General features: G+C 35.9%; 1 protein-coding gene across 21 annotated transcripts in view; it reads right to left on the bottom strand.

The window, feature by feature from the left end:
• Positions 1-18,820, bottom strand: part of MAP3K7 (mitogen-activated protein kinase kinase kinase 7) — a 31,581-nt gene extending 12,761 nt beyond the window's left edge. For 2 of the 21 annotated variants that reach the window (XM_026666568.2, XM_026666570.2), the window contains exons 1-12: positions 18,150-18,820; positions 16,037-16,147; positions 13,477-13,542; positions 12,876-12,921; positions 11,993-12,131; positions 10,814-10,938; positions 9,738-9,866; positions 6,760-6,890; positions 5,911-5,992; positions 4,820-4,971; positions 4,129-4,294; positions 621-701 (exon numbers count right to left, since the gene is read on the bottom strand). In XM_026666568.2, the coding sequence (XP_026522353.1) occupies positions 621-701; positions 4,129-4,294; positions 4,820-4,971; positions 5,911-5,992; positions 6,760-6,890; positions 9,738-9,866; positions 10,814-10,938; positions 11,993-12,131; positions 12,876-12,921; positions 13,477-13,542; positions 16,037-16,147; positions 18,150-18,239 (1,318 nt within the window). In that variant the 5' untranslated portion in view covers positions 18,240-18,820. Of the gene's footprint in view, positions 1-620; positions 702-4,128; positions 4,295-4,819; positions 4,972-5,910; positions 5,993-6,759; positions 6,891-9,737; positions 9,867-10,813; positions 10,939-11,992; positions 12,152-12,875; positions 12,922-13,476; positions 13,543-15,952; positions 15,984-16,036; positions 16,148-18,149 lie in introns of those variants that run through there. The other 19 variants (XM_026666571.2, XM_026666572.2, XM_026666569.2 and 16 more) reach the window with 14 other exon arrangements.
• Between the last annotated feature and the right edge of the window lie 933 nt (positions 18,821-19,753).

The following is a 19,753-nucleotide window of genomic DNA, read 5'->3' as shown; positions in this document are numbered from 1 at the left end:
GCTGGAAGGAATTCGCAAGTCCCAGGTGGCATTGCTGGGAGAGGGAGGGAGGGTGTTTGTGGGAGTGCAGGGAGGTCATGCATGGTCCAAGGAGCTGTGTGAGTGTTTTTGCATGGGTTGCAAAGTGTGTGCGAGAGATGCATGAAGTACCAGGCATTATGCAACAGGCACAAATCAGGTGTGTAGGAGGCATGGTGAGGGATAGGTAGGGTGCACGAGTGGCACATTGACTTTCTGAAAGGAAAGTTGCAAATGGTGATAATGTGATTGTCAGGGCTGCAACTGTTCTACCAGAGGCCACTGACAAGCATGTTCACTATCTCTGTGTACATTCCAAGTCACTCTAAATAATCCTTTTCTTTCAAAGCTGTCTGGATCTCCAGCTTGATCACAATACCAGAGGGGGGAAAGATGGTGGTGAGATCTTCTTACATTGAAAAAGAAAAACAATCTTGCTACATATTTGTTCATTAATATGAAACATAAACATGTGATAAAAAACTCTCCTCAATTATTTTTGGCCAGTGAGTAATCAATCACCCATGAACAGGAGCAAAAAGTATTTAAAGTCATTATTCCAGCATCTGTGTCAATAGATTCACACAGCTGGCATGCAATACCTGGTTTGATGATCTCTGGGACATCCAGAATGTTGCCAAATGAAGCAGTTTTACGATGGCCTCGTTTAGGTTTGGAAAAGGCTGAAAAAACATATATACACATACAATACACATGCAAACGACTATAATGGTAACACAAAATCATTCAGACTAGAACTACTCTTTTATAAACTTAATTTGGTTAAACTCATGCAAACAAAGGACATGCAGACTGAACTGCATAGCTTTCTGTTCATGCTTAAAACAGTAAAGCATTTGTTAAGAGCAACATTCATAACTAGGATCAACAGTATAACAATATACATTATTAGTTATAGTTAGAGACACAAAATTCAAATGAACAGAATAGAAAGAGTAACAAGGAAACAACAACAAATCCTAGCTATGAGCGACTAGAATTTTTTTCTGACTGTCCTGGTAATGTATATTAAATGCATAGCTCTTCACAATTTGGGATGCAAAATAAATGTAGTTAACTAACATAACTAAACTTCTTTAAAAAATAACCAAAATGTAAGGTACATACTATGACCCAAATATTTTGTCTATAAATTTTTGAATTTTTTTTTGAAAATTATTAGATTCAATATTTTTGATGTTTTAAATGTAAACTAATTTGTTACTCTTGTGAAAGAGGCACAATCAGCTATTGCCATAATATTAAGGATAACGTCACATAATTAATAGATTTAGGAAGGAGTACAAATACTAGCTTGCAGTAAACACTGGAATTAAATATAGCTGCTAATGATACCAGTTAACATAAAAAGATATACAGAGGAGGTGATGTTTAAATGTTAAGTTAGAACCTGTTTTAGATTAGGCAAATGCTACCAATACGGCAACTAATAATAACATATCCTAAGGGAGTCCTAACATGACCTACTAAGGACACTTTTTTTTTTCTGGGCAAGGTTGTTGAACTGGCGGAATGGATCTGAGTAATGATTCTGTACCCTGCAGTTAAAGATTTAAGTTGTGTTGTTTTACTCTCAGCAATTTGTATAATAGCACACAAGTGAGATCTGCTTCTTCCACTGGTCTTCTAATATAATTTAATTTATTCTTAAAATATTCCAGCTACAACAGGTTTTGATTTATTTTGCAAATCTGAGCTTGTTTTTATTACATAAGCAATATTCAAGAAATTTGTTTCCTAACAGATATATATATGGATATAAATCCTTATATCTGAAAATTTGTCCTGATAATTATACTTATTATGTTGCCAAAACTGCCCAATCCTAACACTAAAGTACTGCTTCTCATCTTCACTATATATATCCCACTGACGTCAGAAGTTGGTGTCCAACGAATAAGAAACCAGAAACAGTTCCTGTGTGTGTGTGTGTGTGTGTGTGTGTGTGTGTATGACTTTACAACACAGGTAAAAGGTCGTTGAAATATTTAACAATAGCCTGGGACCCACAAAACATGGCAATGCAACTGGACTTATGACATGAAGAAGAGGGCCAAAACCTATTTTTGTTGGCTTTTCTTTAATTTTTACTTCTCTGAAACCCCCTTGTTTTCTCATTCTTCAGAATATTCTATCTTCTTCTTCTTCTTTCTATTTAGCAGGCTGCCTTGGGAAGTTGAATCATTTAATCTTGCCCAAGTCAATCAATTACAAACAGGATTTGATTAAGTGATAATACAAGGATCACTGTTTGACTGCTCATGAACGAAGTATGAAGACATTCTAAGTATTTACCCACTGCTGTAATGCTTAGAATAAAAAAAAAAGACTAAATCTCTGTGATAGAGATTTAATTAACTTCTATAAAGTTTGGCCAATAATTCATTAGACATAAAAAGAGAAAGATTACTTCATAAAAAGAAATGATTCCTTATTCAGGGCATGTTAATAGATTTTGAATGTCAATCATTGTCTAGCATTTGAAATACACCATACAGATTGATGGACTATTATTATAAACTAATTTTGATTTTTATTATTCATACTGTAGCCTATAATTTTGAGCCTTATTAACATTATAGCCATCAAATTAAGTCATTTTTATGCTATAATAAATTAGCACTAGAATAGCTCTTAAATCAAAAGAAATTGATAAAATTATCCCATAATGGTACTCTGCCTAGAGTCACTTCTTGTAACGTGGGCAATCCATATAAATTTGATCAGTCAATTAATCAACAAATAATAGTGAAATATGAACAATTATTAGCAAAATTAAAAATGTTATACAAAAACCGTGACCTACTACTCAGGGACAGAAGATGCCTGGTTTAGTACCCTGTTTCTCCAACAATACGGCCTCCCTCAATAGGAAGTCCCAGCATGTTTTATAGGCATGAAATGAAATTAAGCCCCTCCCCCCAAATTAAGGCCTATATTAAAACATGCGAAATGGGGGGAATGGTGGGGGGGGGGGGGCTTGCCATTAGGAAGTACTTTTGTTGCACCCCCAGATATGGTGCTGCCTGCGTTGACCCTGATACGAAGTGCCCCACCAACGCCGAGGTCAACATCCAAACCGTCGCTGCCCGCCCGAAGATGCGGGGGGGGAATTAAGTCACCCCCGAAAAGACGGCCTAGCCATTTTTTCAGGGCTCAAAAAAAAAATAAGACCTGGCCTTATTATATGAGAAACACGGTAGATGTATCCTATTGATACAAAAAATAGAAAATTTCAATGACTTCCTTGCTTCCTGTGTAGAATGCATCTCCTTCCCTCTTTTGTGCCAAAGGCTGAGCTGTTGAGCACTATCAAATCAAGAGATGAAATTTACACAAAGAAGCTTCATGGAAAGAAAAAGGTCTCCATTGAAAAAGTCAGTGTTTATATTGGAGGATGACAATGTCTGGCAGTATTATAGGACACTTACGCTTGTTCACACAAAGATCTTAATGTTTTGTAACATTTGGGAAGGAATTAACATAAAATGCAATCCAACATGTGACTTGCAGAGAAATGTATATGATTTTCCTTATTTTAGCTCTTATACATCTAAATCTTAGAACCTTATTGAAATTATAATGTGGTGTTTGCAGGCAGCAGAATGTCCATGGACAATTTCTTTAAAACCTATTACATTACAAAACATAAGCCCCCCAGTACCATCATTATTTTCAAATATACTTCAATTATTTTGTCCATTGTCTTTCTTCAAGCATTTTGCTTTTGCTTATTTCTGATGGGACAAAGATGAGATTTGGCATTTTGGAATGTTACTCCAACATTTGCCTTAAATGCTTGTTTTTTACCATCATGTTTATGGTACCTGGCTCTCATCACTTTGCTTCTGTGAAACTGGCATTTAAAGGAGAATGCTGCAATCTTAAAAAAAGTTATCTGGTTTGCAATTCGTATTTCAACTTTGCAACAACTTAATCTTCTTTTAGTCTGACTGCTTTGTTTGGGTTATTATGAGAGTGTTATGGAGTAGCAACAGCCATGGAATGTAGCTATTGTACAGGTGCACAATATATTCTCAAAATGCCAAAAGTACTCCTAAAAACAATTGGGAAATTAAAAAATAATACCTTTACCTGCAGAAGCAGCAATTCTTGCTTCAATTTCTGACATGTCAGCACTCATTCGCTTGCCTTCTCCTGAAACATGAGCTGACTGCGGTCGCCCACGAACATCTGACAAGCTTTCCACACTACTACCACGAGATGGAGGTAAACTCAAACGTCCTGATTCTCCCTGTGAAAATATAATTGTACTGATTTCAGAAATAAACAAAAATTAGAATATTTTTTTATTTTTCATTTTTAATACTGACCTATACATTATCATAGAAAAACTGTACAAATATATATTTTCTATCTTTTTTCATTCTAAGCTTTAAAAATAGTCCATGACGACTCTTAATATCATTTATACCTGGGGCAAATCATCTTCTGCTTTTAGGAGTGGAAGTTTTTATTTTTTTAAAATGTTATTTTGTTGCCACAAGGCCCACAATAGATAAAGCAAAGTTTTGGTTTCCTGAAATGGATGAAGTTAGGATTTCCTTCTGTGTTTTCTGCGAATCTGAAAAAGTTTTGGGTGGGTAAGGCCAAATAACAACAGTAGCTAGGAAGTTACCAAAATTTTAGCAGTCTGATTTTAAGGATAGAAAATGATATTTGAGGGCGCCATCCTGCTCATAACTTTATAAATAAAGGATTATCATACCATTTTGCTTTTAAAAGAAATGATCTCAAATACAAATTTCTACATTCTTACCACCTGCTTTGCTGAATTTTTCATCTGTTGGGCCAACTTTGTTTCCAAGCGTTTAATGGTATCATTCGTAGCAGTTCCTTGAAAATCATTTGCTTCTATGTTGATATCACTTTTGTTACTGGTATTTGTGGAAGTCATGTCCATAAATGAACCTGTGATTTTTAAAAATATTCTTAAAGTTATGATTATGTGATTTTAAAAAAATCTGTAATATCCTCAGTGTCCCCATAAAAGCTAAACACTGAAAAATCTCAGCTCTGTGCACTTGTGCCACAGCCCTGGTATCTGATATCCTTGCCTTGACTACTGTAGCCCTGAAGCTTCCTCCCACTAACAATGTGTTTCTTTGTGAGTAAAAGATTATGCTTCCTGGCTTAAAATGTTTGAGTTTGAGGTCTGAAACATATACCGTATTTTTCAGAGTATAAGACACTCCAAAGTATGAGACTCACCTAGCTTTTGGGGAGGAAAACAAGAAAAAAAAAAACTGCCTCTGCCTCCCAGTAATTTGATTCCTTGCAGCAAACAGCAAAAAAACCTGGTAAGCTTCAGCATAGCCTGATTGGCACAAACAGCTGATTGTCTGTTGGATCAGCCTCCCGACGATCAGCTGTTTCAGGCTGCAGGGATTGCCATCACCTACTGCCATCTCCGCATGCCCCATTTTCGGCCTCTGCATCTTATTTTTGGCTTCCATGCCCCATTTTCAGCCTCCGCGCACCCCATTTTCTACCCGTTCTGATCTCCGCTGCTCAGAATGGGCTGAAAACAGGATGCGGAGGCCGAAAATGGGGTGTGTGGAGACGGCAATAGGCAATGGTAATCCCTGCAGCCTGAAACAGGAGATTGTGGGGAAGCTAATCCAACTGCCAATCAGCTGCTGGTGCTAATCAGACTGTGCTGAAGCTGACCAGGCTTTCTGCTGTTTGCTGCAAGGAGGCAAATTGCTGGGAGGCAGAGGCCAAAGGATGGGGGCCGGCGGATGGGCGGGGCTTCGGCAACATATGCTGTATAAGATGCACAGACATTTCCACCCACTTTTGGGGTGGGAAGTGAGTCTTATACACCGAAAAATACGGCAATCTGATTACCTGTACTAGTAGCAGAGTTGCTTTGGCCTTCATCAGAATACTGACAGGGATACTGTAGAGGTTCATCAGCTCCTGGAAAATACTGCAATGAAAGAAGAATATATGACTGGAATCTTGTAATTTCCCTTATTACAAGGACCGTTTGTAAGAAAAGTACCTAAAAGCCGCTAGATTCAATTTGTTTCCAAAATAATGATGTAAGTTGTGAATTTATTATTTAATAATTGTAACATGAAAAGCCAAACCAGGATAAGCAATTAACTAAAGGTATTTAATAACAAAAAGGGCTAAAATATATTACTTTTTTAAAAATCAAATTCAATTTTTCTGTTATTTATAGCACTGAAAAAATGATATTTATTGTATCAATAAAAATACACTCTTCTAGTATGGCTACAATGAATCAGAAATTTCTATTTCTCTACAAATGAAAAGCTTCATTTGAACCAAGAGATCTCTGATTAATTTGCCTATCTAACCAAAATCATTTATTTTTCTGGCTTTTTAAGAAGCCACACTTTTAAACATACGCAGAGACCTTGGGTGTCCTCCAAATGTTTTGGACTATAGCACCAGAACTACACTTAGTTAAAAAAAAACACCCATGCAACACCTTCCTGTCCTTCCTTTCATCGTCTTTCAGATTATTCCTCTTTACAACCGTGTCAAAGAAAGAAAGGGCAGGAATAAGAAAACAAGTTTGATTTTGGAACAAAGCACTAGATTGGGTTTGGTTTTGTGGAAAGTATGTGTTAATTCCATGTATTTTACATGGATTCACATCTTCTATTTTACATTCCTTCTAGAAACCAGTCTATTTCAGCAATATTTAAGATTTAAATATTATACCTGCATCAAATGTGTCATTATTTTGACTATTTCCTCCATGGAAGGTCTCTGCGAAGGATCTTTAGACCAACACCGAGTCATTAAGCTCTCAATAGGCTTTGGTAAATTTTTTATCAGCGGTGGCCGTGTACCTATTAAAAATATACAATGTTTATAAACAGTAACATTTTAAAGAATTATATGCATTTCTGAAGAAATTATTTGGCTCTAATTTGACTCAACTAACCTATCCTTGAAGACTTGGTAAAATATTTGCTGAGACTATTCTGTTTCCCTATCCAACTTTACACATTGAAACTTGTCATAATCCTGATCATAAAAAAATATTTTGCCCCTTTATTGATTTACTCATGATGAAGAAGAGACTAGTTTCCAAAACAAAATTTGAACTGAAATTCATATTCAAATGAGAAAATGCTGGAGCTCTTCTAAACTAGCAGTGCTTGCAATGCTTAACCTTCAGGCATTGTTTGACTACAATTCTTATTGCTGGTCCAACTAGAATTAATGAAAGTAGGAGTCTGATGATGTCTGGAGAAATGTACTGTACTTGATATGCATTCTTTTTCAAACTGTTATTCTCATATATGAAGAACAAAAATAAGTATAATATGGCTTTATTATAATATGGCTATAATATAATATTATATCAGGAGTAAGATATAAGCACCACATTTCAATATTTCAACCTTGAACCTATGTTCCATAGATTTTGTCCCAAGCTTGAGGAAAAATAGTTGTCCTATCCTCGAAACAAAGCAGTTGGACACAGATAATCAGAGTTGGAAGGGACCTTGTAGGTCATCTAGTCCAACCCCCCGCCCAAGCGGGAGACCCTACACCATTTCTGACAAATGGCAGTCCAATCTCTTCTTGAAAGTCTCAATTGATGGCGCTCCCACAACTTCTGAGGGCAAGCTGTTCCATTGGTTGATTGTTCTCACTGTCAGAAAGTTTCTCCTTGTTTCCAGGTTAAATCTCTCCTTGTTTAGTTTCCATCCATTATTCCTTGTCTGGCCTATAGGAGCTTTAGAAAATAGACTAATCTGGCTATGCCAATACTATAAATGTGCTGTTTTCTCCCTCAAAGTGTTTCTAGTTTAACTAATAGAGCAGCAGAGACAGGCTCCACCTTGGCCATTGTTGGCTGATATTGCCAGGGGTGATAAAGCGGTGGGGTTGAAAGCAGTGTCTAAATTTATGGTTGTAAGAAAATATTACTGCACTGCTATATCACATGAATTTACGTAAACTAATTGAGAGGCTGCACATGCATTAGAAGTAGGTCAGGCTGATCCCAAAATAAGCTCTGATAAAGACTAACTTCAATGGCCAGCATGCCTAGAAATAGGCTTACTGCTTTTTAAAATTATTTCTTTGAGGAATTTAGGTTTCTGAGCCTCTTAACTTTTATCAAAATATAAAATACAAAGAAAAAAATAAATAATGGGAAAGTAGAAAAGGAAAAAGGGAAGAGGAAAAAATGTAAGTAAAAGGGGAAAAAAGAGAAACACACTGAATTCCGACTTTTTTTAGCATGGTAGAATAAGGTAATAACATATAACATTAACTTTTTACTTTTACATAGTAATATGTACTAGCCATTTCTATAACAACAAATCTATCTAATTAGCAAAACCCAAAATCAAAGTTTATTTTTTTCCACCTCAAGTCCAAAATCCAGAAGGACTTTGAGGAATTTAGATTTAATAGGTAGTGTTTTATATGTTTATTATATCTGATGTACCTTTTTTTTGTTTTTAGGCAAATTGTATGCATTCATTATTGCATTACATAAACATTTCTAATAAAGTTAAACCTTTTTCAAATAATGAATTGCATTATGAAGACTGCACTGTGTTTGTATTTTGTTCATGTTCAAATCTCTGAATTTTCAGAATATATTCTATAAGTACAAAGACTAGCGTATTAGATCTGAGAGCTTGTTGGCTTCAGTTTGTAAATGCTAGAGTATATATTCTGTGTGTCCTCTTGTGTACTTTCCCGGGGAGATTTAAACCTGTTTTTGGTTGGTTTAGCATTGCTGTCTAGCAAAATGTTTTCTTGCTTTTTTAAAACTGAAATCAAAGGGGAAATGATTATTTATAGTATGTTTTATTGATGAATTCTAATGCTATTCCCATAGGAGTAGCACAAACAGGCACACAAGTCTATATGAAGGAGAAAAATTGGTTAACTGTGCATGCAAGATGTGAAAAAGTAAAAAAATAAATAGCCTACCCCAACCACTTCACTATTTTCATTTAGGGACCTTCTAATGTTTTTGAGAGAGAAAGGATGAACACATGGTACGTATAAGAAACACAATTCTACCTATTTTTGTAATCTTGGAATGAATAAAAAGGCCACTCTTTTTACAAATGATCATTGCTTGCTGATCCAGAACATTCAAAATATTCAGTTAGTCTCTTTAAGGCAGATCCAACATGGACCTATCAATGGAAGATTTTGGATGGGGCTGTTTTGCCCCAAACTCAAAACAAAAGCCAGTGTCTGTTTCATTCTAACCCGTATTAAAAAATATTCCTTTTTATATTTAGCTGTCCCCAGTGTATACAAAAGTACAAAGACGGGTTATTAAGTAAAATAACAAGAGGTAAGAAGAGAGGCTTGCATTTCGTCTTTTTATTTTCTATTAAACTTTAGCCTTGGCTGTCTATGAAACTGAGGCAAATATAACTTAAACAATCAGATTTGCCACCAACATGTCTACAGTGGCTTTTCAGAAGGCCATTCAGATCTGTCAGTTTCCTCAGGTATTAGGGTAGGATGTTAAGGGAGCCCTACATATCTGTTAGCCAACCAAATTATGTATTGAAGATGGTGGAGGCAAGCCAAACATATAACATGTCCTTTTTTGCATCAGCACATCTAGAATACTATATAGAAAATCAGTGGCAAAATTCAGCAGCATTTTCCATAAAGACACTTGTTCGTCACTTAAAATTTGAGCTTACCATTGTGAACTGCCCACATGATCCGGAAAGCAGGACCACCAATCTCATCAAAAGGTTTTCTGCGAGTAATTACTTCCCAAAGAATAATACCCCAACTGAATACATCACATTTTTCACTGTAATTGCTACCTGAAAAGGATAATTTATACATGTTTTTTAATTAAATATACCCTATTACTAACAAGATTATAGGTGTTGTCTTAATTATAATAAAAATATTAAATTAATCTGGTTGTAACCAATTCTATAATTGATTCTTCAATATACTATAAAATAGGTTGATTTAAACATGTGCTTTCTAACAGAATACAAACGGGTGTGAATCCAATGACTTACATATTCATGCACATGTTGTTCAATGAAAAACCATCTCTATTTTTCTTCAATTACACAATGTGATTCATAGCATCAAACCTCAAAGTACAAGAAGAGAGGAATTTTATGATCATATGCTGACTAATTGCCACTATAATCCTGTTTTATTGTAATATTGAATGCAAAACCCATTATACAACTTTCATGATTTAAATTTTACATCAATTTAACTTATTAATGAAAAAAGCTTGAAAAACATTGATTTCAAATATCATGTGATATTTTCTAGTATTCCAGTATAACAATTGAATTCTTTTCTTAATAGGAGATTATTTATTTGAAACATACTGAAAAAATATATTTACTTTTTAGAATTTAATCAAAGGCACTTCAGTGCTAATAAGTTTGTAATACAATAGTTTGTAATACAATAGTGTAATATTTCCATTCAATGATTGTAGGGCTACATACAGGTGTACATTACAAACAGATACAGATTCCTTTCCTCATATACACTGTAAGTCATTCTATTCCAATTATGTAATTTAAATTAGGATAATTAAACTGCATTAATTTAAATGGTAAACTTTCACAATATAAGTCACATCATAACTACTCAGTTGACTGTGTCTTTTTTACTGGCTTCTGAAATATCTTTATAAACAACAGAAAAAAGTATATCTGCACCAAATGAATCTCTGCATCAAAATTACTACAAAAATTACTTGAGAATGGTAGTCAGTTTCAAAACACTTCGTTACCTTCAAAAACTTCAGGTGCCATCCAAGCAGCACTGCCCTTATTATTGGTCATGTGAGTCTGAATATCACAAGCTGTACCGAAATCACATATTTTCAAAACAGTCCCTCCTGCCACCAAGAGCAAACTGTAAAACAAATATAATTTAGTTATAGTATGTATTTTGCCAAATGAAGTGTTAAGAGAAAATATTCTCCAAGCAATGTATGTACTGTGTCTGTAGATTTAACACACAAAACAGAAAAGTAGATATAAGATTTTTACTGTAATTAAAAACAATATACTTTTTAAAGGGGCATAAATAGATAATATTAGTAATTTGTAAAAACATTAAAGAAAAGTGAATTTGGAAAGACAGAGGTCAGTCAACATTGAAGAAATTACAATGTGTTTTAGTATAAGAGAGAAGGAAATGTTTATTCTACTGTGCAGTACAATCTAATTGAATGGAGCAACTAGGTTCATACTCATTTGTTATTGAATGCAAAAACAAGTAACTGCAATGTATCAGGATCAAGACTGATTTTACAGGAACAACTATTCTCAATATCTAGTTTTAACCATTCGTTCATTCATTCAAGAAAATTTATATCTGCCCAACTCATTTCTCAGTGACTCTGGCTGGCTAACAAAGATATAAAATAAAAAAAAGCAATATATTAAAAAAATAAAAAAGCAATATCCCACTTCTAGTGAAAATACCCCACCTGGCGACAATGAGTCATTTGATGGGTCCATCCCACTCTATTTACTTTTAAAAGAATAATTTTATATTTCATTTTATCTTGCTTTTATTTTGGTGAGCGACACAGAAAATATGTCCAAGTGATTTATCTGAGTGATAAATATAATAGCAAAAATGTATTTCACAAACAAGGTAACTTTGCTTAACAGATCATGGATGCCCATTAATTTTAATCACAATATCATAAATAAGCTTCAGATCTCCTGCAATTATTACAGCTGATTATCAAAGCTTGCTTTATAATGAGGTGGGCAGCATATAAATGTCATAAAAAATAAAAATTATACCCTTTACTGACAATGAAATATATTTACATAACATTCAAGTAACTTACATTGCACCTGAGAATTACTATTACAAACCACAATGTTCTCTAGGTTTATTACAAAAAAGCCTTTAAGAATGACAGTGTCTTACAGAATTCTTGAAAACCTACTTTGGTGGTTTTAGGTCCCTGTGTATGAGTGCTTTCGGTTTCATGCTGTGAAGGTATGCTACTCCTTGGGAACATTGTAAACACCAACTCATTGCATGTGCAGCAGTATAATAAGGTAGAGGCTCAGCACCATGTAGGACTGAAAAACAAAGGTACAAACTAAAAAGAATTTTATTGTACATTACAGAAGATATAAAATGGGAATACTATTTCTGAAAGGTGCTCCATGATTTACGAAGTACACAACAGAAATTATTTTTGTTCCTATGCTTCTATAACAAAAATCTTGGGTGCACCCCTCACAGACCTCCAAACGTTGTCACAAACTGTAATGTCAGTATGACTTACAGGAAAAATGATTAACTGTGTGACCAGAAATAATCTGTTTATATATATAACAGAGAAAAAGAAAAAAAATTCATAAAAGTAATGTAGGTAAATATTTAATTTCTGGCTTCCCTTTTCTTTATATTACAACTGATTTGCAGTATATGTTGAACATGGTAATAACATTTCAATTATTTTTTTGTCTCAATCTCATTTGCTGCTGAGTCATCACTACAAGATCAGGAATGCCTCTCAGCCCCCAACAGGAAAAAAATCATCAGCTTTATTTTAAAGGAATTGTTACAGCCTGAATTGGGTAAAAATCTAAATCTCTCCATCGACCCACCAATTCATCCAGTATACCACTTGCTCTATGAGGCAGACCCTAATGCTTAACAAAAGCTATAAGTGTAACAATAAAATTCAACCCAGAACAATCAGTGCCATAAAATTATTATAATAAATAGGAAAGTTACACAATAATGTATTAACATAAAATTAGGTGGCAACATTTTAGGCAGTGTTCTGGACAATGCAATTCAAAAATGATGCTCACCATTATAGAGAGAACCTCCTTCAGCATATTCCATTACAAGACATACCTAATGAGGAAAAAAAGCAGAAGACCAATTTATTATTATTTTTTAATATGAAAGAAGTATTTAGAACAAGGATTCTTATGAAATGCTCCCATCTTATTTTAATAATATATAATTCTGTTTTAATCCTAAAACTGTGCAGAAACAACTACATATACAGATTTGGTCAGATATGCAATTGCTCTATTTTTCTTCTTATTTTCTACTTTATTCAAGTACACAACTGCGTATGCACATTAACACATTAAAAATCCTGATAATACTCTTGTGGTCATCTACAATATGTTTCAGTTTTTAACATGTATGCATGCGGATAAAGAAAATAAGTTTTAGAAATTCTTCATTTAATGAATAGAGTAATGAAACACTGATCAATAAATCTATAGAACAAAGCTGGAATAGAAACTGGAAACCTGTCTATTTCAAACTAAATGCGAAAGGACTGCTTTTCTCATAAATGAAAAACCCAACTTAGAATAAGTAAATAAGCCAAATAAAACTAAAACAGATACAGATATTTCACTTAAATAAAGAGACTGTCCAAAAGTTGCTACTTACTGGATTTAAACAAGCTCCATATAACTTGACGATATTTGGATGGTTAACACGTGATAGCTGTCGAAGCTGAAATTTTAAAAAGCAATGTATTTAAAATTCTCTTACATAAAACTTTTTTTATATAAATGATCATAAAAAGCAGTTTAATGATGTATAATATTCTGTATACACATAGGAATGAGTAGCACATCAGTTCTACATTTAAATTAGTCAGAGTGCGTTGGCTAATACAGAAGCTACCTTTTAAAAAGAATTTCTGAAAAATTTCTGGGCAAATTGTCACTCTCTAAGTGGATGTGGGTATGCTAACTTATCAGATGTGATTGTTAAATGCCTATGATGATACTACCTTGATTCGTATTTCAGTTCAACAATGTTCCCTATGACTTTCGGTTACGTTCAATCTATTCTCTATGCTGGGAGCATATTATAGCATCAGGATATAATAGGTCTATACTTGATTTCAGAAATATGTTTATCAGTTCTGTCTTGGGATAATGCTGTAGTACAATTTCTTTATAAACTACGGCATCTCTTAGAAAGAGTCTCCTACATCCACAAATTTCCAGCAAACAATTTGGAAGACTAATACTTCGCTTGTTATCAAGAGGAAATGATAGGCCACATGCCTTCCTTTCAAGAAGTGCAGATAATTTCTAGATAGAATGGTTTGCCTTTCACTTCATTCCATACTGTATACCTAATTCTGAGCTTCTGCAAAGTCAAGTACAAAGCAAGCTACTGGACTGGGCATCTTTCAGACTGCCAAAAGATTTAAGGAAGGAGCAGTTTCATTCCATTATTTTTTGAAGCTTTTAGAGCAGCAAAAAACCTTCTCACTGTTTTTATGAATAAAATTAATTAATTAAATTAAGGACTGATTCCTGTCTTTTATAATGGAAAAAAGGTAAACTAAGGATCCCTACTGTGGCTGAAAAAAAAAGATACGCTCAGGCGATCAGTTTTGATGTCGATCAATTCAAATGAACATTTATACCTAATCAGATCAACTTACATACAGCTACAACAGGGTGATACTTAATTTTTAAGCTTAAGATGCTAACAGGGGACAAGTGCCTTAGATCCAGCAATTGGCTTTACATAATTTAAAATAAACCTTTACATCGTTGATTTTGTTACATGTGTATATATGAATTAGAGGGGTGAAGGGTTTTAGTTTTGAAAGCAAAAAATCCTGTTTTTAAAGACATGGAACTATAGACACCGTTTGCAACTCCTTAAACCAAGAACACCTGTGTTTTTTCTGTTGCAATATCTGCCCTCTGGGATGATATCCTCACAGAGATCCAAATGTACCATGTTCAGGAAGTTTTTAAAGACCTCGCTATTTTCCCAGATTTTGGACAAAATGGAGACAGAGCCCCTGCTGGATGTATTTTCTTTTTACAGAGTACGTTGTTTCTGGGACAGTTCATTTATTCTTTTTTTTACTGTGTTGTTTTAAAACTTTGTAAAAGACGCACAATAGCCATAGCTTCTCTAAGAGTTAGAGAAAGGTGCTATACTTCTACCTCTGCACATCCTGAAACATATTTTACTTTCAAATCCAAAGCACAGTATAGTCCTAATCCTTTTAGAATATTAATTAACTGAATGGCATGATAATGAAGTACTCATAGATTTAATACAGAAAGGAATAGAATTTATTGGATAGTTTTAAGTGTAAGATGTATGCATTAGTATTTCCCATCGGAAAGTTCTGCCCTAAAGATCAACCCAAATATATTCAACTTATTTACTTAATGTATTTTCAAATAATGCCTCTGCTCAATAACTTAAGTGGCAATAACCCTATGTAAATATACTTTACATTTTATGGAAAGGAAATAGGTCATTTATAGATATTAAGCAGTATGTTAGAAACATGATTTATTCCTGGTGGATAAACTGCTTGAACAATTTCAGGTGTACCTGAAATTATGATTATGGTGATCCTAAATGGAGTCTCTGAAAAAATGACATTTGTTATTTATAACATAAATAAAATACTGTCATATTCATACATTCTGTGTGAATTAGTTACAAATGTTCAGTTCTAGTAGTAAGCATATCAAATCACTAGGAGGAGGAAGAGAAGATCTCTGCACTTACTGAAAACAAAAGGGGAAATATTAATTTGCTTGGGTCAATATGACCAAAGAAGCAGAACACTTATTTGAGTCCATGCTGGTATCACTTAGAAAATGCAGTATTCCTCAAAAAAGAAAATACCAATACACAGGGAGCGTGCTTTTCAGTGATCTCCTGAACTGTGATTCCCAATTCACCTTTTATCCATAACCCAAATTCATTTCAAAAACACTATGCATATATAAAAAATATCCCCTGAATAAATCCATGAATACCAGTTCTAATTGCAGCTTACAGACAGTTACATTTTCACTGTACATCTTTTTAAAAAATTATTCTGGTACCTATCAAATTCTTTTGAACAAATTTTAAAGTGAAATTATACCTCTACAATGAAGGCTTTCCGTTCAAATTCAAATCAAATTCACCTATCAAATTCTTTTGAACAAATTTTAAAGTGAAATTATACCTCTACAATGAAGGCTTTCCGTTCAGATTCACTTTCTATTTGTTTAATGGCCACATCTTTTCCCCGCCATTTTGCTTTGCAAACTACTCCAAAGGCTCCTCGTCCAACAACCTGAATAAAAAAAAACAATTGGAGACTTTGAAGCAACTATTAGAAACTTGCAACTTTTCTTAATATTCTACAATGTCATAGAAAAATACATATTTATATTCTACAAAAGGTCTGTCCAAACTTATAACCTGTCAACTTTGAGAAGCTCTTTACAGTAACCTGCTAAGCATTTGACAACTTTCAGTTTTGGTAGTCCAAGACAAGCAACAAAATCATGATATTTTACTTAACTTTTAGGCACAATTGATGAGATGAATAACTTGTAGGGTGCTGTTATGATGTCTAGAAACAAACCCAAAAAGAACCTTAGAAGAGAGGAGCATACTGGAAATATATGAACCAAGACCTTTTCCTTTTCTCTTATCTACTGCAGTGTGGAAGCTTAACACAAAAATATTTAATTTCTGCTAGTCACTGTTTATTGGGGGTCTAAAATGTATGCCTATGGAAAATTGCAACTCAGATGGTATGAAATTAACACTACATTCACATTTCATATTAAACCAAGGCTTAGCCATAATTTATTAAACAAGCAATATTGGCCTGGTTCTCACATCTCACAAAATGAAATCCAAACTAATTAGCATGATGATGTGTACCTAGCCACCAGCTCATTCAGCCCGGAAAGAAAAGTTAAATCCCACAGAATCTAATGAGATATCCTCACCAAAAATGTTTCATAGGAGTGTGTCTTTACAGCAAAAGGAACATCAGACTTGACATAGTAAAACATCCCAAAAACGTTTTTTTATACAAATTAAAAGGATTTTATTGGGAGTACCATTATTATAAGACATAATATTGCATGGTTATTATTTCTTCATATGGACTTCAGTGATTTTAACACTTCCAAATTCAATATAGAGAAGGTACAACAACTGTCAAAGGAGTTATAGGGCTGTGCATATTTCTGCATTAATTTATTTAAAACATTTTTTAGTTAACTTCTGAAATCTGATATATTTTAAAGTGGTTTATAATGTAAACATACAATTTTAATGTTATTATTGTAGAGTAACATTATAAGTTGAAAATTTTAAGTGTTAAAACCAGCCAAACATGCACCTTTTAAAACAATAGTATATAAAAAGCTGTACTATTAAAAACACATTTTTGTTAGGTCATTTGTTAATTCCACAATACTGTACACTGTTGAAAAGATTTACTATCAGATATGTATAATACAGCTTATCTTTAAGTGTGACTTCACTTATGCTATTACTAAGATCTTTCTCCAGTATTACTTTCCTTGTAGAAAATAGATTTGTAGATATTTATTAGATCTGACTGAAAAAACACCTACTCATACAGTTTTGGAATAATTTTAAATTGTATAAAACCAGTAGGCAGATATATTTTTAAGCAGTTTTCACTTATTTCTGTAGGACATACAAGTACTGTCTTAGTAATGAGTTTTATCATCCTGTCTGGTTTTCAAAATACAATATCTGGTACATAAACTTCTACTGGTAATGTATGATCTATACATTTGTTTGGCCATTTAGATCCAGAAGATTTTCTTCCTTAGAAGCAAACATCTGTTTTGTTCTTATTATATTAAATGTAACAGATTTTTCTTTAAAAAATTATAAAATATGCTGTAAACAACTGCAAGATAAAACAACTTTCATGATAGAAGCTGCAACTGTTTAGGGAAATAGGTTGTTTTTGTCTGTTCAGTCATATCAATTTGCAACAGGTGAGCTTTAAAACGAGGTTTTAGGGTAAAAGCCTGGCCCTAAGCACTTAAAGTGGAAATGCAATTTTGCTGCATTTTTAAAAAAACTATTTTTGTTCTGTCAATCCAGTGAGCTTCCTAAGTGTGAATTTGTACCTAGATCTTTTCGTCCTGCTGTCAACATTTTGCGCGGTAGGCAACACACACACACACAGACATCCGAGGAAGTTTCTTCGAAATACAGGAGTTTCTCCTGAAGAGTTACGCTTAGGACCTCAGGGACGGGCTTCCCCCTCCCTCCCACCACTGCAGACCCTCTCTCACCTCTTCCACCTCTATCTCTTTGTAGTCGATTTCTTCGAAGTTGAGCACCGGGGGGGTTTCAATCATGTCCACGGAGCTGGGAGAAGACATGCCTTCCCTTCCCACGGGGTGCAAGAAGGGGGGACCGTCTGACGGGGGACGGGGCGGAAGGGGCCCAGGCGGATCTCGAGGGGCTCCCCTCGCCAGCCTGGGTCTCCGGCTCCTCTGCTCAGCAACCTGGCGGAGGCACCCCCTGGGCCGCGGAATAGCCTCATACGAGGCTGTTCCGCCCGGGCTTTATTGGGGCCGCCGGGAAGCCCAGGCCGGGGGACCCCGGCTCGTCATTTTTGCGACTCACGCTGGGAAGCGCCCACGGATCCCCTTCTCCCCCACTTTTTTTTTTTTTTTAAACCGCGCAGGCCGCGGTCTTTCCGGGGTCGCAATTTGGGAGTCGCGCCCCTGCAGCAGGGAAAAAAAAAAGACCAAGAGGAGAATTGAATGGGGAGGATGGGAGCCGCCGCTCAGAACTGAGCCGCCGCCGCCGCCACGTCTGACATTGGGGAAGTTGCATGGGAAGGGGCCGGCCGGCTATAATCTTCACTCTTGGGGCTCCGGTCCCCCTTCTTGCTTCGCCAGCAAAAGGCCCCACCAGGACCGCGGCCTGGTAGCAGAAGCGGCGGCCCGCCTCTTCCTCCTTCCCCGCCTCCCTCTTCCTGAAACTGCGCCGCCTTCCTCCTTTGCGAACCTCCCAGAAGGCAGCCGAAGGAGGTCGGGAGCGGGAAACGCGATTCTGGATACCCGGAGCCGCTCCCTCGCTCTGGAAAGAGGGCCGGGAGGGTCCGGTTTGGCGGCAGCGAAGGCTGCGAAGGTGAGAGGCGGCAGAAAAGAGAAGCCGCCGTCGCCGCTGCTCCCTGTTCGGCGAGTTGACGAGAGACTGGCGAGGGTTGCCGTTTTTCCAACTCGGCATCCTCTTAGGACGGTTTTCGCTTGTTTGCCATTTCCGACTGGAGAGAAGCAGCGAAATAGTTTTTTTTTTTGGTTTGTTTTTTTCTCCCGGCAGCCGGGGAGCACTGTAAAGCCACGACATTGTGCATGGAAAGGGAGCTTTCGGAGGAATGCAGTGCAGAAATTAAAGCCATTTGTTTGCCATTTCTGACTGGGGAGGCAGCGAAAAGAGGTAGAAGGAATTAGGAGTGAAAAGCCACGGGATTGAGCACGGAAAAGGGGCTTTCGGAGAAATGCAATGCAGAAATGAAAACTCCCATTTCCGTACTCAACCTCGTGGCTTTTTACTTTTCACTCCTCCCCGGCTGCCAGGAGGGGAAAAAAAAAATCCTTCCGCCTCTTTCGCTGCCTCTTCCCCGGTCGGAAATGGTAAACAAACGGCTTTAATTTTTACACTGCATTTCTCTGGAAGCTCAGAGAGGCTCTTTAGTGGACTTTGAGCTTCCCGGCAACAGCGTTTATGCGGCGGGAAGGAGCTTAGGCAGAATGGCTGCCTCAAAGCTCCCTGGTCGAGGGATTGGAAACTTAAGGCCCTTCAGCTCTTACTCCGTTGTTGGTCCTTCCCGCCAACTGCTGAGCTGGCAGAAAGCACGTCAACCCAAACCACGCGGCCCTCGCAG

The sequence above is a fragment of the Notechis scutatus genome, chromosome 1 (genome assembly GCF_049901735.1).
Source record: "Notechis scutatus isolate UNSWTSFEM ecotype Mainland chromosome 1, rNotScu1.2, whole genome shotgun sequence".
NCBI lineage: Eukaryota > Metazoa > Chordata > Lepidosauria > Squamata > Elapidae > Notechis > Notechis scutatus.
Note: the sequence above shows the minus strand (reverse complement) of the source record. Positions and strands in the feature narration are given on the sequence as shown.